The sequence below is a fragment of the Pyxicephalus adspersus genome, chromosome 10, assembly GCF_032062135.1.
Source record: "Pyxicephalus adspersus chromosome 10, UCB_Pads_2.0, whole genome shotgun sequence".
Lineage (NCBI taxonomy): Eukaryota > Metazoa > Chordata > Amphibia > Anura > Pyxicephalidae > Pyxicephalus > Pyxicephalus adspersus.
The window spans coordinates 46,446,177-46,467,953 of NC_092867.1; the positions used below are offsets into that span (position 1 = coordinate 46,446,177).

Consider the following 21,777-nt stretch of genomic DNA (forward strand, 5'->3'; position numbering starts at 1 on the left):
GGGGCCCCACTTATCCGGAACACCATACCCTGATGGCTTTCCACCCCCTGCTGCATTGAATGCCTTGAAACCCCAAACCGCCACAAAGCGCAAGCATGACCCCTTATGCTTGTGCGCACCGCCATACACCCAGGGCCCTCTGTAGGCCCTCTTGGAGATGTGAAAACCAGACATCGGTCCTCACTGCATTAGGGTGCACCCTATTACCCCAGAGAAACAAATTGAGTTCCTTCTCCAACCATTTGTGCCTAACTACTAGCACCCCGATCTGCACCACAAACCTCCCCACCTCCTTATTTATTTTAATGCGCGTCTTGTTTAATCTGTCCACTAATCGCGCTTGGCACAAGGCCAAGCACCCCACCATGTCTGACTAAATGAACACTGTATGGGGAAAGGAGGAAATCAAACTTAATGCCCCTTATGAGATCCCTCATGGTCCAAAAACCCACATCGTTCCCCCCGGCGTGAATCAGCAACACATCTGGAGGTCGGTCCAAGAGCGCATATCGATGGATTTCTGGAATCACTCGGCTCCACTGCAGACCCTGAACACCTATCCAGTGCACCTGAGCCTCTCCACCCAGAAAACCCAACTGCCTCTTATTCGGTCGTACGTAGGCCTGCTTCGCTCCCCAGTAAACAAAGGAGTGCCCTGAAATCCAAATTAAGCACTCGGCTTGACCTGTAAGTAAACAAAAATAATCCAGCCAAAGCCCTACACATAACCCTTCCCCCAAATGCAGAGCTCCGACTACCTACTCAGCCAACACCCTCAAGCATCCATTTTTTTTAATGAACATATCACAGCCACCACACCTTATAACAGGTGCGGGCGCACATACATTTGAAATCTATCAGACTCCCAGCAATCTATGTGCATTCACCCCCTTTAGGAAAAGACAAATGTTGAATCATACGAAATTTAGTGAGCTTCTTTTTGGGAATCACACCCAGCGGCGACAGAACCAAGTTGCTCCCCAGAGGCTCTTTAAATGGACTCGCCATACGACCCACCGCTACCTCCTTGCACAACTTGCCCATGACCACAGCCGGGTGTCCCAAAGCTGACCGCAAATTACACGCATGAGGAGGGACAGACTCCAAACTGTAGGGAATTCGAAAACCCTCTGAAAATCCCACCTTTAAAAATTTAGCTGCTGCCCTATACGGATACTTACCGAGAAATGGCAACTTTTTTCCCAATTTCACCGGCGTTGTCCCGTATACCCGCAGGCTTGGATGGACATCCCCTACCCCTATTCGGACACCGCACCCCCGCATGGGCTCCCCCACTGTCTGAGCACTCGTGCAAAAAGTGACAGGTATTCCCAAACTTGCAGGCTCCTTCATTGAAGAGCGAACAAAAACCCTTTCGCTTGCCAGCCGAGGGCCCCGCCGCGCCAGGACCTTGGTTCCCAAAGAAACGACTGCGATCCCAATCGCGCCAAAGTCATCAGCCACATCTACAAGCTAATCTCCTTGTGGTCCCATCGAATCCCAGCTCTCACCGCATTTAGTTGCCTGAACTGTTCATCATATCTTTGCCCCCACCACCCCCCCTTATATATCCGGTGAGCCTCACTGATCGCATCCAGACAACAAAATAACACCGAACACTGTTCAGGCGCCTTTCCTGAAGCCATTTATGAAAAGTGCACGGAATCAAACACCATACCACTTTTTCCTCCCCAGGCCGTTTTCCTTCTCCTGGCTTTACATCCCACATTCCAAAAGACTTAGCCGGCAACAATGAAAAATTTTCCACGTACTCACCTCTCCATATTTTTTAAGATACCTACAGTGTCAAATGAGCACCCAAGGGGTGTTCAAAACACACATATTCCTCCCCCTTACCTGTGTCTGCCACCTCATGTGCCACCTCATGTCCCTCGTTGGCTGACCGTTGTGGATCCTCACTTCCCCCACCTTCACCTCCTGTGCCACACACTGAACCCCCTGACAGCCCATACCGAGGTGTAGTCAGTCAGCTACCCCCTAACGGGGGCATCTCCTCTTTGTCTGCCGACCCTGCAGGGAAAGGGCCGGCACCTTCCTTGCCCACATCCCTTCTCCTTTACTCCACCAGTGAAGGGATCCCCCCTGCACCAACTCTAAACCACACCAGCAAATCCTGCAAACCCTGTAACAATCCTGCAGCTTCCTTGCCCCTTCCCACACAATCCCCCTGACTCTCAGGCAACAGCACCCCAGTAGCCCCCTTTTCCACCAGCTGCCCCTCCAGCCACACTGTCACACATGTAAGCTCTAGTCTCCAAACCCCTCCCCCCACCCCCTTTCCCTTACTCGGGACTCACCAAGCTGCCCCAGGGGGCTCACTGGGACTTTGGCGCACCAGCGGCCTTGACCACCTAGCCCATATAACGGCTGGCTGCCTGACCTGCACAGCCCACTCAACCCCTCTGTTATCCCCCTCTCAGCAGCAGTAGACCTAAGGGTACCAAGGAGTTCCTCCACAGATGCCATTGATTGTCAGAAACGCTTGTGAAAACTTCTGCCTTCCTTTAGTGACAATGACCTCTCCCCCCTCTTGCCCCCCTTTTAACTGATGTCCCTTGACCCTTCCTACCACCTTGACCACACCTATCACCCCATATCATATCCAGCCCCCCAATCTTTTACTTCTCCTTTTATGCCCTCCCTCCTCACCATGTCATGTTGCCCTTCACCTTTTTCTCTCCTTATTTTTGCTCCGGGCCTACTGTTTAATAATAATAGTAAAATTAAATGGGACCACAGAGACCGCTACTGTTGGTTTCCCAGGAGACATTAGAGGAGCATTTCTAGGTGACCAGAGTAGTGTTCTTGTACTCTTTGCATGCTTTTCATTACTCTACTACACAGGAACATTTATCAATAGCTACTACAATGATTTAACACCTATACATACAGTATACCATGAATAGTTTTCAATAGTGCCAGGCATCTAGTAAATTATCACAAACCCTGTTAAATGTAAAAATGAAAAGAAAGAATCATAAATGCCTCTTCTAATCCATCTGATATTAAAATGTGAGCTCTTGGTAAAATACCTATTCACAGCAACATTCATTACATTTTTAGGTTAAAATAGTAAGGTGACTATATCTTTATCAGTTTGTGCATTCATCCTCTTTCCTTAATATTTCTTTTCTATTGCACGTGTATACTCTCATACTCAAGTGCAAACATTCCTAAAAGCTTTGGAGAGTCTGCTGGCGGTGGTTAAAAGAAAGACTCCAGTGAGAGCATTTAGTAATGAGGTGCATTAAAACCAATCAAGATGTTTCCATTGCTTGAAACACCCCACTTAAAACTGTCCCATTTTCACTCAGACAATGAATACAAAGACTTGATAGAGTGCTGGGTTTCGTAATGTGTGAGCAGGAGGCAATTTTTTACCAAATTAAAGTGACTTTCTTGATACAGAACATCATTGTCAAGAATATAAAAATCTGAAGAATTTGATTCAATTTATTCCATTTAAAAAGCAAAATTACAAACTGAAAATGTAGGTGTAATAGAACGTGAACTGTCTCCAAAGAGCTCTAATAAAGAGCATTTGAAAAGAAACATTTGCTTCCTGTATTCAAGAGGAAGGTTCAGAAATGATACTTGATAAAAAGTAAAAGCATAGCACATGAAAGGTTCACAATTAAAATATTAATAATAATAAAAATCACTATATATTTTTATGCCTATTAATACCATACTGGGTCAAAGACACTAAAACCACATCATTTTCTTACCCTTTTAATGCTCCCTATCTGTGTCAGCAACAGCCTGCTGTTTTTGTTTAAGAAAACAATGAATAGGCTCTATTAGCAATGCTCTGATCATGCTAAAGATCTAGGCCCAATATGGTGACTAGGAAGAGCTCCTTTTACCTTCTGGCTACTAGATAATTATACACAAGCTAACCATCACTTTTTTGGGCCACATATATAAAGCCATACCTTTGCTAGTAGCCATACCTCCAGGGCCCTGAATCTAGTACTGTTATTATACCTCAATAAAACTATAGGAAAAAAAGAGGTTTGTGGAAAGAATGGGCCTGATTTAGTAAAACTCTCTAGTGTATGCTTCTCAGCCTTGGAGAGTTTTTATTAAATCAGGTCCAATGTCTTTTTCACTTGTGACCATTGAGAAAAATGCCTCCATAAAAATGACTCCACCATTACAGATGGCTAAAAAGATCATTGGTCCCATGCTGTTGGCTTTGTCAAGTGGTGTTGGACCAAGAACTAAACAGGTACTATTAAATGGGAGGTCAACCATGGGAACATCTCAAGGAATCCACTACTGCCTACAAATCCATACTCTTTTTTTTGACAGGGAGATAAACAGCTTTCCCCCTCTTTCAACTGTGCTTTTTTATTTACTGCAGGAATAATAAGGGAATAGCTGGCCTCTTGGACAGTCCTTGGTCCCTATGCTTCTTTACATGTAATAAATGTATAATTACAAAAATAGCAATGATAAATGTATGAAGAAAATTAACCTGAAAAGATACTCGAAAGCTTAAATCACATGAGCTGTGTTGTGGCAGGGGTTTGTTTTGTCTAAAGATCTTTTTTTTTTTTTTATCCCTTGCCATGGCAAGTTGTAGCTTGTTATCCCTATATACAACCACAGTTCCCTAGTTTAACATGTTTAGTGGGTACATTAAAATATATGTAATTCTGTTAAAAGTGGGGATCTTGTAGCCATATAAAACGCTGTTGTTTCTGTGACACAGCAATTTCACTGACTGCAAAATAATTTCTAAGTAATAGGAATGCTTGTGAGAAAGATCTTTCAGATGTCTGCCAACCTAACATGGCCCTACTTGTTAATACAATTATTTTGCTGGATGCTATGACAAATTAGTTTGTCTTCAGTGCCTGTAATGGGTATAATAAAGCCTGGTTTTTGTCCTGTTAAGCAATTTATTAATTATCCCCTGGGATATCATGGGCCCTTTATAAATAGATACACATATTCAAAGAGGAGTCATTGTAATCTCTTCATGTATATCATTAATTAGGTTGATGTGATGTAGCAGAACATAAATTATACTCCTAATTCAAGAGATATTAATCAGTCTTTTGCTATTTCATTAATGTTCTTTGGATGACATAGATTCTTCTTTGATCAAAAGAGTGTATACATTATTCACTATATCAGACTATTTAAAACGAAAAAGATAAAAAAAGACACAATAATACAATGAAAAAAGGGATATTCACAGTATATTATAATATGGGCATTTTACAAGTTTTGCAGTCTTCTAGTTTAAAACATTATATCCAGTTAGTGCTGTATGAACACCAAAAGTATAATCGGGGGTTCCTGTTGACCGGATAGAATTGCTAGTTGAATAATTTACAAGCAGACCTGGCTTTTATTATTGATAAATGTAAAGTTTTGCACTTGGGGGCTAACAACATGCATGCTTTATACTGTCTAGGGCAGGGGTGGGCAAACTTTTTGACTCAGGGGCCCCAATCTGAAAAACAATTTGACAGAAGGGCTGGGCCGATAGGGGAGTGGGCGGGGTTATGCCATCATGACGCCACTGAACGTGACGTCATGATGGCATAACCCCGCTCACTCTCCCATCGCAGATCTTAGCCTGCGATGGGAGAGTGGGCGGGTTGTGTGCAGGGACATAGCCTACCCACTCTCCCATCGCAGGTTTAAATCCGGGGGACGTGTTTCACGGCTCTGGCAGATCCGCCCTCCCCCCCAGCGGGGTCCTTCTCTTGACACTGCTTAGGGTGGCACTGGCCAGAGCCGCGGAACACCCAAAGGGCCTGGAGAAACATCCCTATTCGACTGTATACGGCCCGCGGGCCGTAGTTTGCCCATGCCTAGTCCAGGGGGAATACCATTCCCAAATATTCCCTTTAAGGTCATTACAAAGCATCAGGCACTTTATCTTAAGGAAAATAATTGTATCTCTAGATGAAGAAAGGATTCTTCACAGTAAGGTCTGCGAAAATGTAGTATCGGCTCCCTTAGGAAGTAGTTTAGGCAAGTTCTATAGATTGCTTTAGGAAAAACTGGATGCTTTTCTAGAAGCACAGACTACATCTGGGTATTAAAGTTTTAAATTAAAAATAATAGAAACTGTTGATCCAGGGCGCATCCAATTGCATCTCGGGATCAGGAAGGAATTTCAAAAGAGGTTTTTTTGCCTTCTTCAGGAACAACTATGTCCATAGGGTTTTAACTGGCATATGTTGTCTTTCCCTAGTGGTTGAATTTGATTTTTTTCAACCTAACTATATAACCTGTGACACATACATTGCTAAAATTCTGTAGACACCTAACCTGGCCAGTACACAAGCTTGTTGCAAATCTCTTTCCTAAGCACAGAAATTAATGTAGATTTGCCTAAGTAAGCTATAACCTCCACTCTAAAAACACAAGATTACGATTGTGCCTGTATAAATAACAGACTATTCAGTTTAAAGAGCATTAAAAAAATTAGGTATTGATGTTGGATGAAAAAATGTGCAATACAATTCATAAATAGGGTTCAAATTAGCATTCTTTGTACTAGCTACTGAAATTCCTCAACACTAAACTTGTGAAATATTGTCTTCCAGACCTAGTTTTGAGAATCGTATGTCCTCTAATAATTTTTACCTTGTGTGCTTTTGAGAAGGACCACTTTTCCCATTTTGGTATATCCACATAAAGGCATTTAGAAGTCACGGAGTCAGGGTCAAACCTCTATTAATCTTTCTTTTTATAGTTGTTGGAGGTTTTATTGCTGTCCTAAATAAATATTCAATGATATACTCATATGCCTGGCTCCAACAATAATGCAGAAGCATTGTCCATTCTGTGCTGCAAGTCTGACCTGCAGTGACGCAAGCTTTGAGCATAAGCTGATCAATTATTTGATTTACTGAACCATTTCAATTAATTTAGCAATATTTTACAAGCATAATTCAGCACTGCTTTAACAGTAATAAATGACATCTGGCTCCCCTGAGACAAGAACAAGAGAAGCTACTCCAGCAATTTGCAGGCATGACCTAGCCCAGTTCCATTTACGAAACAGGAAATTGCCATATCTTTGATTAAAAGAGATATTTTAATCAGATGAAGTGCTTTATAAGGTTACAGCCAAGATTCCAATGCGCTTACTTGGCTATTCCATTGTGTTAGAGGTGAATGCTGCTCCTGGATTAAGATGTAATCAGCATATATGTGTTTTGCTGTAACCAGCAACTTGTATTTACTATTTCTATTTGTATCTATTTGTATCAAATCAAGTATCTATATTAAAAAGTACATCTGATACTGAAATTTTAGTAGTTAGCTGACTTTGGAAGAGTTTAATACCAAATTATCCTAATAATGATTTAAATAAATGGTGGGTGATTATCATCTCTAAATTATAACAGCCCTGCTTGACTTTTTATTAGCAATGACAGTAAAAGTTTAAACCCTTCAGGGTGTCTACCATTAACAACAGAACTATTCATGCTGTTCTTTTTTTAAAAAATCTAGTATAGGATAAAAGACATTGATACTCATGTAATATGTGATAAATTTTCACTTGTGACATGCTCCCACAGGTGCCACTGACTACTACTTCAACAATTTTGGGACAATACCATTTTTGGGAAAATAAACTGGTAAATGATGCTAGTTATCTAGTTTAATTCAAAAATGGAAAAATACATTATATAGTTCTGCTCATTACCACAGGCTGGCCCATTTTAATTGATTTGCAACAATGTGTTTTAATATTTATTTCCTCCTTTTGTTTTTGGAAAACATGAACCCATGAGAACTTATGTGCAAAGAGCACTGTATGGACGATCAGCAGTGAGCATAAACATTTTACCCACTTGGCAAAAGCAGCCAAGACAAGTTTTTAACTGAGAATATAGACTGGAAATAATTTTTAGGCTGCCATATAAAAAGACTGATTAACTTTTTAAGTTTGCTATACATTTTGAAACATTTTCGAAAATTCACAATGACACACCTTAAAACCCAATAAGGTTACTGAGTGTGAGTAAGAGTTTAAGATTTCTATAGGAAACATAACTAATAACGTAAGTAAAAAGTAAAAGAAGTGAGAAGTAAAAACTAAGATTCTTTATGAAATGCCATTTTGAAGGCAAAAAAAAATCTTAGTTTATATTTGAGTATATTATGAAATGGTAAAGATTTGATCCTATTTTTAGTTCATTTGATTTATTTTCCCTATCAGATTAACTTTCCCCCATTGCTCCAGTCTCCTTTGCCTATAATTTGCCCTTTAAATTTTAATTTAATTGTAATATTGTAATGTTAATGTTGGCCAAAATCAAATGCTTTTTAACATTTTTTGGTACATTATCCTGTGGGTCCCCTAGACCCAGCAGTTTCCCAGCAATTTAGGTGACAATTTAAACTACAAAATTCTGATTTTCCTGTTGACTACAACGTAATGACTCTAGAGCGAATCCTAGATTTTTTTTTGAAGAATAGTTATACAAATTTTGGATGGGTGAATTTGAAGGGCAAAATATAAGCAAAAGAGACAAGAGAAATGGGGAAAAGTGAACCTGACAGAGAAAATGAATAAAATGAGGGAAAGTAGGTTTGAATCCACAGGTGAAAAAAATATCAATACACCCCTTAGGGCTCTATTTAGTTATTCCCCCAGCCAAATTATATGAAATTTACTGGTGGTGAATTCTATGGTTGTTTTTTTCTACAGGTCTCCTATTAAAACAGTGACTCATTCTGCCACCTAGTGGTCAATAATCAAAAAAGCACAGCTGTCACAACAGGAATAGGAAAGAAGTGAATTTTTTGAGCGAACTGCAGAGGGAAGAATTTAAACATAGATGTAAATAAATGTTTTTCTTTTTGAAAAAGATGAAGGGATTGCTTTTTGTTGGAAGACTGACCATTTATTCAACTCATACCCGTGGTTTACATTACCACCATGACAAGTGAAGCAATGTTTTCAACCATTTAACATTATAATCAAAGTTTCTAAAACCAAAAACAATGTTCTAATGTAATATGTTGAAGTTTGTCCATCCAAAGCTGTGGTGGCTGTATTTGTATTTGAATATTTTTAACCGGTATAGAAATCCAGTGGCCTTGTCATTGATCCCCAAAGGTCAAAAGGATTTGTGTCCCCATTAGCTCCCCTTACCTCAAGTCCATCTGCAGCCAGCAATCCCTGAATCTCCTGCTTTTTTTTTTCTTCCTGGTCTGCACCATGTGACTCTCCTTGCCTAGAAGGACTAGAACTCTTGCACATGGGCTCCATCTACTGGTAGAAGTAAAAATATAATTTGAGGTACTGAGGCTGCAGCACTCCTCTGCTGGCAGTGATTGAAACCTACCTATCACATGTTCCTATGCCCAGTCACATGACCTTCCCTATATATGAAAGGATGTTTGCCTGAACAAGGAATGCATTACTGTCTCTGCTCTCCAGGCCCTCAGTGTATGTTTCTTCAGTTGCCAAACCCAGGTTTATCCTAATCATTCTTGGCTCTGTCTTTGCCTCAAAAAATGGTATTGCACCTCTTTGATTTCTAATCCTGGCCTTATGCTTATCAGACCTGATTGCTGCCTGTCCTAACCTTGGCCTGTTCTAAAAACTTTACTGCGTCACAGTCATGATCTGTACCAAGCATCAGTCCTGTTACTGTCCGTTACCACCTCCCAACTCTATCAAACCTTGTGGGGTGCACTGGTACAGCCATAGGTTGGTGTTTTTGACCTCATTCACACTCCAGCCAAGTGCGCTGGTGACACAGAGGGTCCGCCATCCCACCAGTGAGTATGGTCACAGTTTTTTCATAATGAAAGCTCAATCATTCTCACCCATCTTGTACATTACTAGTTCCATGTATTCACCATGTTTGAAATCCAGGATGTATGACAGCCATGGTTGCCTCCCAAAAATATATTATAAAACTTATATAGCCACTTCGTACGAGAACTAGTAGGCAGCAATGTTGTTGTTTTTTAGGAATAAAAATAAAAATAGGTTTAAAAAAATAGGTTTAGGAAAACTTTAAATGTACTTTATTGCTTGCTAAATCTCTGATTTAAAAAAAATGTATGCAGGCCAGGTTTCAGCGAAGCAGATTATTACAAAACAGGTGTGCACCTCCTATTCAGCTATAAATTTAGACGTTTACTTCAGTATACCTAGGAATCACCTGGACCTAAAAAAGCATTACATACAAATACCAAACTTGCTCAAGACCAAGACCAATTGTACACAAAGTTCTAGATAAGGAATACTTAAACTCTGTTTGTGCATTGTGTTGTCTTTTTTCTTTCAAACGACGTGGCAGCATGTTACAATAAAAAAAGCAAAAAAGAAGCTCCCATAACACCTTCAAAATAAATTAAAACTGAAAATAAAGCTAATTTTAAAGGAGAGACTCCATACGCATTTTGTCAGATCCTTTTTAATAACAGCTTTTATGTACAAAAAATGCCTGTACTGTGCTCGGCTGTCCCCTATATATTGGGGGGTGGCTTAATCAAAAGCCCCTTTGTTAGTCATCTGTGGGGTGTGGCTAGCACCTGGCCAGAATAATATGTGACAGTGAAAGCTGGCCCATCTATGGCTAGTACAGGGAACTTTTAGTATACATACATCTACAGTTCAAACCCAGATTTTTTGTATAGCAAGAACCATTCCATTTTACCTTCTTATGTGGCTCATACTGAATATTTGTTTGAAAACCATGTTTGGAGTGAGTTTATGGGCTTGCCAAAGATGTTTTTTTTTTCAGATAAAGATGTTGAAATTTATTGCCTGAATAGATTTACAACTGCAAAACCAAATGTTTAAATACATTGCAATGAAAGCAAGTGTAACAACATTTACTTTTTAAATTAGTTTATTATTTTGTTTAGAGATTGTCTTTAAAATTTTTTTTATTTCAAACACACATTAATGTGCACAGTAGAAAATACTATAGTCTTTTACACAACCAACAAATAATTTTATTGAGGGACTTGATAATTTATGTAAATACAAGAAATCATACATTTACTGTGTGGAACTACTAATTGTTCAAATTTAAAATTGTGAATTTGTTAGTTCTATTATTGGGTAGATGTGAGTGCTGTTTTTAAGGACATACTTTACTTTACAGCCCACAAAATTATGAATGAGAGAAAGTGTGGAACGTGGCGCCATGTTCAGAGCTCAATGCAAAACACAAAACAATAAGGGTCGAATTTTCTAGACAACAGAAACATGTGAATGACTGTGAATGAGTATACTATATCGCCTACTAGATATTGCCTACTAGCTATCTTTTTTATCTATCATCCATAAAAATGGCTTCTTACCCTGCACGAAGTACTCTTCTTACTTTCGATTTTGTTGCCCTGCTTCCTTTTTGTTTCCTTTTGCAGTCAGTAAAATCTAACACATCCTCTTCTGGTATTGGACACCCATGAAAATCCATTGTCATTGGGTTGTATAAGGGCAAGGTATACCAGAATAGGCTAGGATTTACAATACAAGAAAAAATTACAACATAGACAATGGGGCCAACAACAACTTGAGTTGCAAGACCTGTATATGAATGCAGAGAAGATTTTTACAGAGGGTTAAAAAGTTCTATTTTGCTTATTCACTGAGGGACAACTGGGAGCATAAGATATCCTCAATCAGTACCCAATGAAAAGTGGGCATAACCAGTAAGAAAAACAACCAAGTATCTCCAAAGAGAGGTTCAAGATAGTCTGATGGGGCCAGAGGTTGAAAAGATGAAGTATGGCTATCCATACTTTCCCACTATCCACACTATTCCATGCATAAAATGAATAATGGCAATGGGAGGATGGCCAATACTCATGGTTTTACTACTGTTTGATGTGTCAACTTTACAGTTTCATGGGTTATTGGACATGTGATTATACTGATATAGAGTTAAAGTGGCATTTTACATTGTAAAAGTGTAACCGTGGTATTTCTTGCCCCTAAAAAGATTAAAGCAGTTTGACAAGGCATTTAACTACCTTTCTCTGTAGAAGCTCAGTGCTATATCTGTTTAGGCAACATTCCAGATCAACATCTACTTCCAGGTTGTCCCATAGAAGACACAGTCATGTAAATCCTGGTTCCTGTTTAGTAGCCTTTATGTGCTTGGTCTCAACCAGAATAACTTTAAACTACCTCCTCTTGATTTGGGACTCTTCACAAAGTTACACTGTGTAGTCTGCATGAGCTGCATTTTAATCTCCTGGATTGCATTCCCAAGCCTATGCAAAATCACTTTCCAATAAAAGTCATTGAGAAGAAAAAAATAGATTGGAGTAGGCTGGTGCAACCTAGAAGAAATTCAAGTGCAGGTCACAAGTGGTTGAATTTAGGTCAACTGAACTCTCATTTATCCATGTCTCAAACTAATCTGAAGATCAAACTGTATTTACCTGACACTGAAATAAATTTTAAAGATGTTATTTCAATTAAAACATTGTAGTATTGCTGGAAATTTTTATATGTCAAGGATTTATTATTGCATATTTATAAAAGTAAATCCACTTTACCCCCTAATCCATGTTCTCACTTTAACTTGATCATAACCCTTCACTACTGCATCATTTTACAGATCAGTAGCTCAGAGTATTATACAGTAGTTCAAGACAGCTAAGCAACTAACATTTTCTAAGAGTTCAAGCAATTGCAGCTCAATACTTTTTTTAAGGGATGGTTTTCTATTTTTATGCCTGTAGGTGTCACTATTCCTTTTACATAGTTGGATAATACAGTGGATACATTGTTGAGAAAACACATAATGCATGATATACAGAAGGAACAGTAAATAAAGGGATTAAATTAACCCACAACATATATATATATATATATATATATATTTGGTTTCTTATAGTAGTCTGATTTACTCTCTTTCACTGTTTATGTATCTATACATTACATTAGTTTGCAAATTGAATCTTCTAGAGAGAGCATCTAGAACAGATTGTTTCATATCCCTGCCATGTTTTAAAGAGTTTATCAGACTGTCTATGCTACCAAATCAATCCTTTTCTAAAAAGATTTAGTTGTGTGGCTTCTATGTTGATCCTACAGCCTAGAACAAGCATACTTGACCTACACCCTTGTTCTGGATAACTTTAAACAGTAAAGAAACAGCATGGTAACCGAACTAGGTGCTTTAACTAGTGAAGCATCAAGCCCAAAGCAGGGCATTTAACCCTGACTCACATTGTGTTTGTTATTATGCCATTGCATATTGGAAGCATTATCATCCTGGGTTTATAAGTTATTATTAAAGCAGAACTAAATTGAAAAAAATCACACTTATCTTTAATTCTGCAGATTCCTTGATGGGGTCCTGCACCAGGCACCATTGTTATTTTTACTTTATACAAAAGGGTTGTCTACCTTTTCATGTAAAGTAAAAATTTTAGTTTAGATCCACTTTAATCCAACTTAAAAATATAAACTACTGTTGGTTGGAGATAATGCTTTCCTTTTTAATACCAGGGTAAGTAATTCAAATGTAAGTTTAAAATGAAACCCCTACAATGCAGTTAATACTAATTTATTGTTGACTCAAGTTCAGAAATATTTACAATGGAATATTTTGGTTGTTTTGCAAGAACTTTCTGTGACAATACCTTAACCTGTAGCACACGTACATGTATTTTTGTCAGTGAACAACAAACATACCTTCCTAAGATTTCTTTACCTGATAATAAGATTACCTATATGACTGCTGTGCCTAACACTGTTAAACAGGTTTAAGGTGCACCTTTTCATTGGTCTTTAACTATTACAAAAGATTTGATACACAGAACAAGCTGCAATGTGAAGGCAGTAGTGGTGTGATTGTTGTTATGTGTCCTAGGTATTACAAAATGGATATGGAAAATAGCCATATGTGCGTCAGTATTTTTTTAATGTGTTAAATATTTGCAAAATATTTAAAGTGAGTTTTGCTGCTTAATAACAATTCCATGGTACTCTGGAACTCATGATCATGCTGCTAATGTATACTATGTCCATTTAAAATAGGGATTTACCAATGACGATGATGAATAATGAATGTTAAAACAGGACCTGGTAACTCATCACCATGTTTCCTTTTCAATAATCTTTATTGATAAACACAATAGATAAATAGGATTGTTCATACAATTTATTTCAAAGGAAGGACAATAGTAAAAAAAGAAAAATAACCATCAATGCAAGCCTGATACATTAATCTATAAAGTGAAGTTATTAATCTCACATAGGGAGCAAAATTAAAGATTTCATCATGGACTCTTCCGAGATAACTCCAGAATAATCAAGGACAGGTGGGAAAACTGAATTGACTTAAAGATATAAAATGAATTAGCAGTCCCATGCAAGTCCTAGGAGCAACTAAGAAGCCAGTGATTGAAAATGAGGGAAAAAAAAGAAGAACTAGGAAAGAGGGAGAAAGAAAAGGTCCTGTATTGGATATTGACATTGACAGGTCTAACTGATGTTAGACCTGTCATTTATTCTTCACTTCGTGCTTGGACAGCTGCAGCCGACTTGCCCTTATACACAACTGAAAATACAGGCATTACTCCTTACGTCCTTGCATATAAAAGGCGACTTAATCTATACATCAAAAAAATTTTAGGTGTTCTACATTTACACTAATTAAAGAATAAATGACAGGTCCATCGTCAGGTATAATGAAAAACGTAAATTCAATGATAATTACCAATTGGAGCATATTAATTAACATCAATTGTAATGCTACAACAGAATCTAACAGTACTGACCAGGAACCCCTCAATCAAAAGGGGTATTCGACATCTAGTAATAACAACACCTGACACTTTAGATAAGCAATCTCCTTCCAATAGTTAAAATTATCCAAACCATTGCAGTATTATCATCAGGGGCTCCATACTTAGTCTCTCAATCCCATAAAGAAGCCCAATAGGGTGAAACACATGGGGGACCGGACATGATACTCATTTGAAACAATGGAAAGAAGAAATTGAAAAGAATTGGATACTACAATATTCATAAAGGTTCCTAGACAGTCTACTTCCTCATTAAATAAAATTTTTGAATAGGGTGGTGTATGACAGTTAATGTACAAGTCCTGTTTTTATAAATATTGTAAAGTACTTCCCTGAAGTGACTTTAAAGGGATACAATGGTGGCATTGAGCCTGACTTATTAAAGCTCTCCAAGGCTGGAGAAGATACACTTTCATAAGTGAAGCTGGGTGATCCAGAAATCCTGGAATAGATTTCTTTAAAGTAATTTGCTATTTGCTAGCTAATGTTTTTAATCCTGGACCAGATCCATTCTAGGTTTGCTGGATCACCCAGCCTGACTGATAAAGGTGTATCCTCCCCAGCCTTTAATAGCTTTAGCTTTAATAAATCAGGCCCATTGTGGCTGGGGATGAAGCCACAGTTCACAGCAAGGAGATGCATCACACTGGCTTCCAACATACAGTACCTGAAAGTATGGGAAGCTTAGTGCCATTTCAGACCTGCAGTTGACTGAAGTGTTCTACTGCAGGCTCGATCACGGTCCCAACCACTCTTTTCAAGTCAAGGGGAGCAGCTGGGAATCATCTTGTGCACCCAACTGTAGTGAATTATGACGCAGTTCCAGAAAATGGCAAATTGTTTTTGGCTGCACAATTGCTTTTTCTCCTCTAGAGGAAGAACCTCCATAGAATCGCATCATGTGCAAATTGTTTGCCTGTTGTGCAGTTTGCCACTCCTGGGCAAACAGCAGCACATGCCTATGCACCCAGGAGCAGCCAACCATATGGTTTCCATTCAAAGTATGAATGGGACCTTGAGGTCCCAGTGGCAAGTTCAGTGTTGCAAAAGTGGGAAGTATGGATCAGTGTTGTATTTTTAAATATATGTATTTTATAGAGACACTATTATTAGGATACATGAACGAATGTCATTGGACTGTGTCTTTTATTTGGAAGTAGTTAACAAAGAAAGCCAATCAGGTATCAGTTTACTGAAACTAAATTGGAAAAAAATATGACATTTTTCTAGCTGCCTAAATAAGAACTTTCATTAAAAAAAAAAAAATACACTTACAAGCTCCCGGGATTAGGCATTTAAAGAAGGAGCAGCGTGATGTATGTATCCCAGGAGGCTCCAGGTTTCCAATTTAGTCTTTACTCCCACAGCGGGGGCCTTCCGCTTCAAATTAAAATAGTGTTTTTTTCAAAAAATGATTTTTGTTCCAATATATAAAATGATTAGCCACCCTTTCATATGTTAATTTATTAAACAATCCATAATGCCTTTTTTTTCTTTATCTTTTTTTTAGCAGTTATGAGAAAAACATAGTTGCTGTTCATACTACACTGTTCCAAAAATGCTAGCTCCCTGGTTTTAAACCAAATCATCAGTACCTCAAATCACAATACTAAGCAAAGTGGAAAGTTTGGCTTTTACTGAATTTTCTGTATCTGTATCAGAATGTAGAGGGTTTGTTAAACATTTCCATAAAGGGGACAGCAATTAAATATTTATTATTTCTTTTATAACACTCTGTACTTTAAAATATTTAGATTCTGTCAAAATAAGTATAAGACAACATGTTGGAGGTTTAGTTTACCTATATTGAACTGAAACATTCATTTCTTGTAGAAGCATATCTGAAAGACCAATATATAGATTAAGATATGTCCATTTGTAAAGCTTGTCCCTGGATCACATATTAGTTATTTGCAAACATCATTTTATTCTTTACTAGTTAGAGGGTGAGACAGCTAAATACAGATGACATGTTATTCTGCAAGCCTGGACAAAGAGTTAACTGAGTAATGCATTCTGTGTTCTCAATGAAATGAGAAGAGAGCAAGGATGGGGAGTCCCATTCCCTACCATCCCAATGAAGGGGAGGTTCGAGTCTTAGTAATTGGTTAAGGTTCTTCCATGTGTTAAATTAGCATAAGGAGACGCCGCTCCCAAAGTAGCCACTTGGGGGCCAAAGCTAACTGCGCGTCACAGCCTTCCTTGGAAAGAAAGTAGAGGAATCGAGAAGCATGCGACTCAATTTGTGCCAATGGCATCACAAAGGAATGGAGGGATGCTTGGGTGAAGTGGCTATCTCTCCAATGGTTCAATCACAGCAAGATATGCATGTCAAATCAAGAAGCTCCTCTCTTGCCAGTGCTAATTAAGATAGTTTTGTGTTACAGCAAGTCTGTGGTTATCATCAGAGCTGCTGATCGCCCAGGATCTATGCTGAGGATGCTTCTTCAGAGCTGGCATTGATTTACAAGGACAAGAGACAGAGAAGTAAGTGAATGATTCTTTCACCCTGGGCAATATATGGATGAGAAAAGTTTATGTGTGTAGACAGGCAGATAGGGATACTGTGATTTCTCTGCATATTAGACAAAATTTGCTGTGATAGTAGAAAGCAAACATGTATCTGTACCTTTGGCACCTTGCATGTAAAAGTTCTTTGTTTCTCGAATCTACTGTTGACTTTCCAGGTATATAATAAAGGTATATTGTAATTCTTTAGTTATATGTGATACTAGCAGTGATATCTGTAATATTAAACTTATAGCTGGATAACATCTTAGAAGGAACTTATAAGATGCATGACATATTTGAAAGATCTTATTGCTTGATGACATCTTAGAAGGAACTTTCAGTAGGATGTCATTTTTTAAAGTAAAATATGAGATGCATGACATGTTTGAAGAAGCATATAGCTCAATGATATGTTTGCAGGAATTTATACTTGGATGATATGTTTAAAGGAACATGTAAACTGAATGACATGTTTGCAGGAATTTATAGCTAGATAATATGTTGGGAAGAACATATAGGATGAAAGACATGTTTGCAGAAAATTGAAGCTGGATGATTTGTCTGAAGCAATTTATAGCTGTATTATATGTTTGGAGGAACATATAAGATGCATGACATGTTTGCAGGAATTTATAGCTGTATGGTATGTTTGGAGGAACATATAAGATGCATGATATGTTTGCAGGAATTTATAGCTGGATTGTATATTTGGAGGAACATAAAAGCTGAATGGCATGTTTGAAGAAGCATATAGCTGAATGACTGTCACTCTCTTTTTAATTACCACATTTCTTCTCGCAGGGTCCACCTCTAGGCTGCTGAATGGTTCTTTGGTGGTCTAGGCTGTTCCCTTGAGACTCCATTCAAAGTGGGGAGTGACTGCTGGTCTACTTTGCTTTTTTGTGATCAAGCAATTCTTAGGAAAGGGAGAGGATGTCTTCAGAAGACACACAACCGGCAGCCAAGTCTGCCATGGAGAAACTCCATGCCATGGGTGAAAGAACTAAACAGCTTGGCACTGTTATGAAAGAAGCCCACCACCAGAGGAGACTCATCTTGTTCATAGTCTGTGTGGCACTTTTTCTTGATAATATGCTTTATATGGTCATAGTTCCAATAATTCCAGACTACATTCAAAGTATGAGGTTGGATAGTGAAAAACACCTTAAAGACATAAATACCAGCTCAGCCTCTTCCAATAAATCTATTATCAGACCAACGTACCCAACAGAGAATGAAGACATCAAGATTGGAGTCCTGTTTGCCTCCAAAGCGATCCTTCAACTGCTTGTCAACCCACTCAGTGGCACCTTCATAGACAGGGTTGGCTATGACATCCCTCTTTTCATTGGACTGATTGTTATGTTTCTTTCAACTGTCATTTTTGCATTTGCAGAGAATTATGCTACGCTGTTTGTAGCAAGAAGCTTGCAAGGCTTGGGATCTGCCTTTGCAGACACTTCTGGTTTGGCAATGATTGCAGACAAATACACAGAGGAGGCAGAGCGAAGCAAATCTTTGGGTATAGCCCTGGCATTCATTTCTTTTGGAAGCTTGGCAGCGCCTCCTTTTGGAGGTATATTATATCAATTTGCAGGTAAAAGAGTCCCCTTTTTGATTTTGGCTTTCATCTCTTTAATTGATGGCGTTCTGCTGCTAGCAGTCATAAAACCCTTTGCCAATCGGACTAGAGAGAATATGCCAGTAGGCACATCCATTCATAGACTCATGATTGATCCATACATTGCAGTAGTGGCAGGGGCATTAACCACCTGTAACATTCCTCTTGCATTTTTGGAGCCCACGATAGCAAACTGGATGAAAACCACTATGGGTGCCTCTGAATGGCAAATGGGTCTTACCTGGCTGCCAGCATTCTTCCCTCATGTACTAGGGGTTTATATTACTGTAAAACTTGCAGCCAATTACCCTCAATATCAATGGTTCTATGGTGCCATAGGGATGGTAATAATAGGTGCCAGCTCTTGTACAGTGCCAGCTTGTAAAAATTTTGAGCAGCTTATTATTCCTTTGTGTGGTTTGTGCTTTGGCATTGCATTGGTAGATACTGCACTATTGCCCACTCTTGCCTTACTAGTGGATCTTCGCCATGTCTCTGTATATGGAAGCGTGTATGCAATAGCAGATATATCTTATTCTGTGGCTTATGCCCTGGGCCCTATAGTGGCTAGCCAAATTGTGCATACAATGGGCTTCACCCAACTTAATCTTGGCATGGGTCTTGCCAATGTATTGTATGCCCCCGCCCTTTTATTCCTCAGAAATGTGTGCCAAATGAAGCCCTCTCATTCCGAGAGGAACATATTACTAGATGAGGAACCCAAGGGCTTGTATGACACTATTAAAATGGAAGAGCGTAAAGCAAAGTCTAAAAAGAGTTATCTCAAAGATGGTGTGGTTCAAGAGAACAGCATGGGCAATTACCATAACCAGACAAGAAAATACATGTCAGATGAGGAGTCCTCTGAATACGAGTATAGCTAAATTTATGCAAGGCTAATGGAGTGAACAGCTAAAAAAATATCAGCCATATGTTTACGCACCAAGATCTCATTTATACAATGTATTCATGTTCATAATGATCACAGTTCCTGTAAAACCTATTTTTATTACTTCATTTTCTTGGAGAAAAAAAAAAAAATATATATATATATATAAATATGTATTGTTCACAACCATCAGTCCTTTAAGCTCAAACTAGGTGGCTTCCAATCCCTTAAAAAAAAAAAAAAAATACTTGGCGCAGTATTGTGAAACTGTTTCATTGTTTTTTTTAACGTTCCAACACTTTATGTGCAATACTGTATATCTGTACAAAAGAAATAACTATATGAAATAAAAGTGCATAATCAGGGAAATAAAGTTCATAAATATTGTATATACCTATATTTTGTGATTTGATTAAATAAAATTTCAACGAAGTGTCAATTACCACCACTTACCTTCTTCACAATGACACCAAAACGGTTTTGAGATGGTAGTAGATCATTAAATAAAACAACATGAATATTTTATTTATTTGTAATACACCTTAAATAATGAGCTACATAAATAAAGGCTTTAAGTTGGTACAGTACCCTACAAAAACATACTTATCTGTGATTCCCTCATATCTCTATACTATACATACACATACATAATATATAATATAAACATAATACATAATATACATATGGTCTTCTTAATTTCGGTATTCATTCATTTTACAGTTTTTGAAGTGTACGGTGAATTACAATTAACAAAATCAAGTGTCTGATTAGGTTTATTATTCTTCAAACACATTTTTATACCTTATAACATTACTCTTCCCTTTGATGAATCTCCTCTTCCAGTTTTTGATTACTGTGGAAAATAGGGGTTCTGTATCAATAAATATATAATACAAGGTGTCCATCAAACGTCTGAGAAGATGACGGCTTACAAGAAATACAGAAGCAAGCCATTAATCAACTTTCCACTCACCGCCAATAGATCACACAAGTTCTGCTACAGAAAACGCTGTCCAAGTGCTGAAATGCCTTTAATTTGAAGATCAGCCATTATTAATGCCTGTAGGTTCCACATTCCATTTCTGTGATTTGAATATACATTGTCACGTTAAAATGCAATGCATGGTCTTATATTTATTATTTTTTTTACAACTTTTACTTAAATTCTTCATAAATTAACAAAAAAGTTATATACATTACAACGGTTTCATACCAAGGAACTGCAAATTAGCCATCTCAACCTAGCATACAAGATATCACACAGTAAACCCCATACTGTAGCCACGGTAAAAAAGATCTTTAATTAAATCTCTTAACAGCTGCTCAATTCACTAAGGGGTAGTAGATGAGTCGTTCAAACATTCTCCTTCCATTTCAACGATGGTGGGCAGATTGAGGATTAACCAGGGAGAAGAAGTGAGGAAGTAAGAGAGGGAGAGAGAGAAAAAAAGAGAAGGCATAAGGGTTAAACAGAACAGGGTAACACGAAATGGGATGGTATGATAGAACAGGGTTAAAGGGGACATAGAGAGAGAAAGAGAAAGATGTGATAGTAAGTAAATGAAGATAGACATAAAGAGAGCACCCCCTATTTAATTTTGAACACACACAAGTATCTATATTAAGTACGCAATCTATTTAATACAAGAGAAAAAACAAGGTAAGAAAAGAACAAGCTTAAAATGAAGGAAGAAAGAAAATAACATAAAAAGTTAGAGATAAACTCAGAGAGAAATAGAGAGAGAATGAAAGAGAGGAGGAACTATAGAGGAAAGAAAGATTAAAGAGATAAACTCATAGAGAATAGAGACACAAGGTATGAATAGAGCAAGGTTAAAATGAAGGAAGAAAGAAAAAGACGGCAAAAGTTAAAGAGATAAACTCAGAGAGACATAGAGAAGTAATGAAAGGGAGGAGGAAATAGAGAAAGAAAGAAAGAAAAAGAAAGAAAGAAAGAAAGAAA

General features: G+C 38.1%; 1 protein-coding gene across 1 annotated transcript; it reads left to right on the forward strand.

The window, feature by feature from the left end:
• The first annotated feature begins 17,007 nt into the window (after positions 1-17,007).
• SLC18A3 (solute carrier family 18 member A3) lies at positions 17,008-20,275 on the forward strand. The gene is made up of 2 exons (XM_072423960.1): positions 17,008-17,280; positions 18,106-20,275. The coding sequence occupies exon 2, from the start codon at positions 18,238-18,240 to the stop codon at positions 19,807-19,809; it is 1,572 nt and encodes a 523-aa protein (XP_072280061.1). The 5' UTR covers positions 17,008-17,280; positions 18,106-18,237; the 3' UTR covers positions 19,810-20,275.
• Positions 20,276-21,777: the final 1,502 nt, after the last annotated feature.

What these genes read in the sequence shown, in the direction of transcription:
- SLC18A3 (XM_072423960.1), top strand. Translation starts at nt 18,238, where the DNA reads ATGTCTTCAGAAGACACACAACCGGCAGCCAAGTCTGCCATGGAGAAA.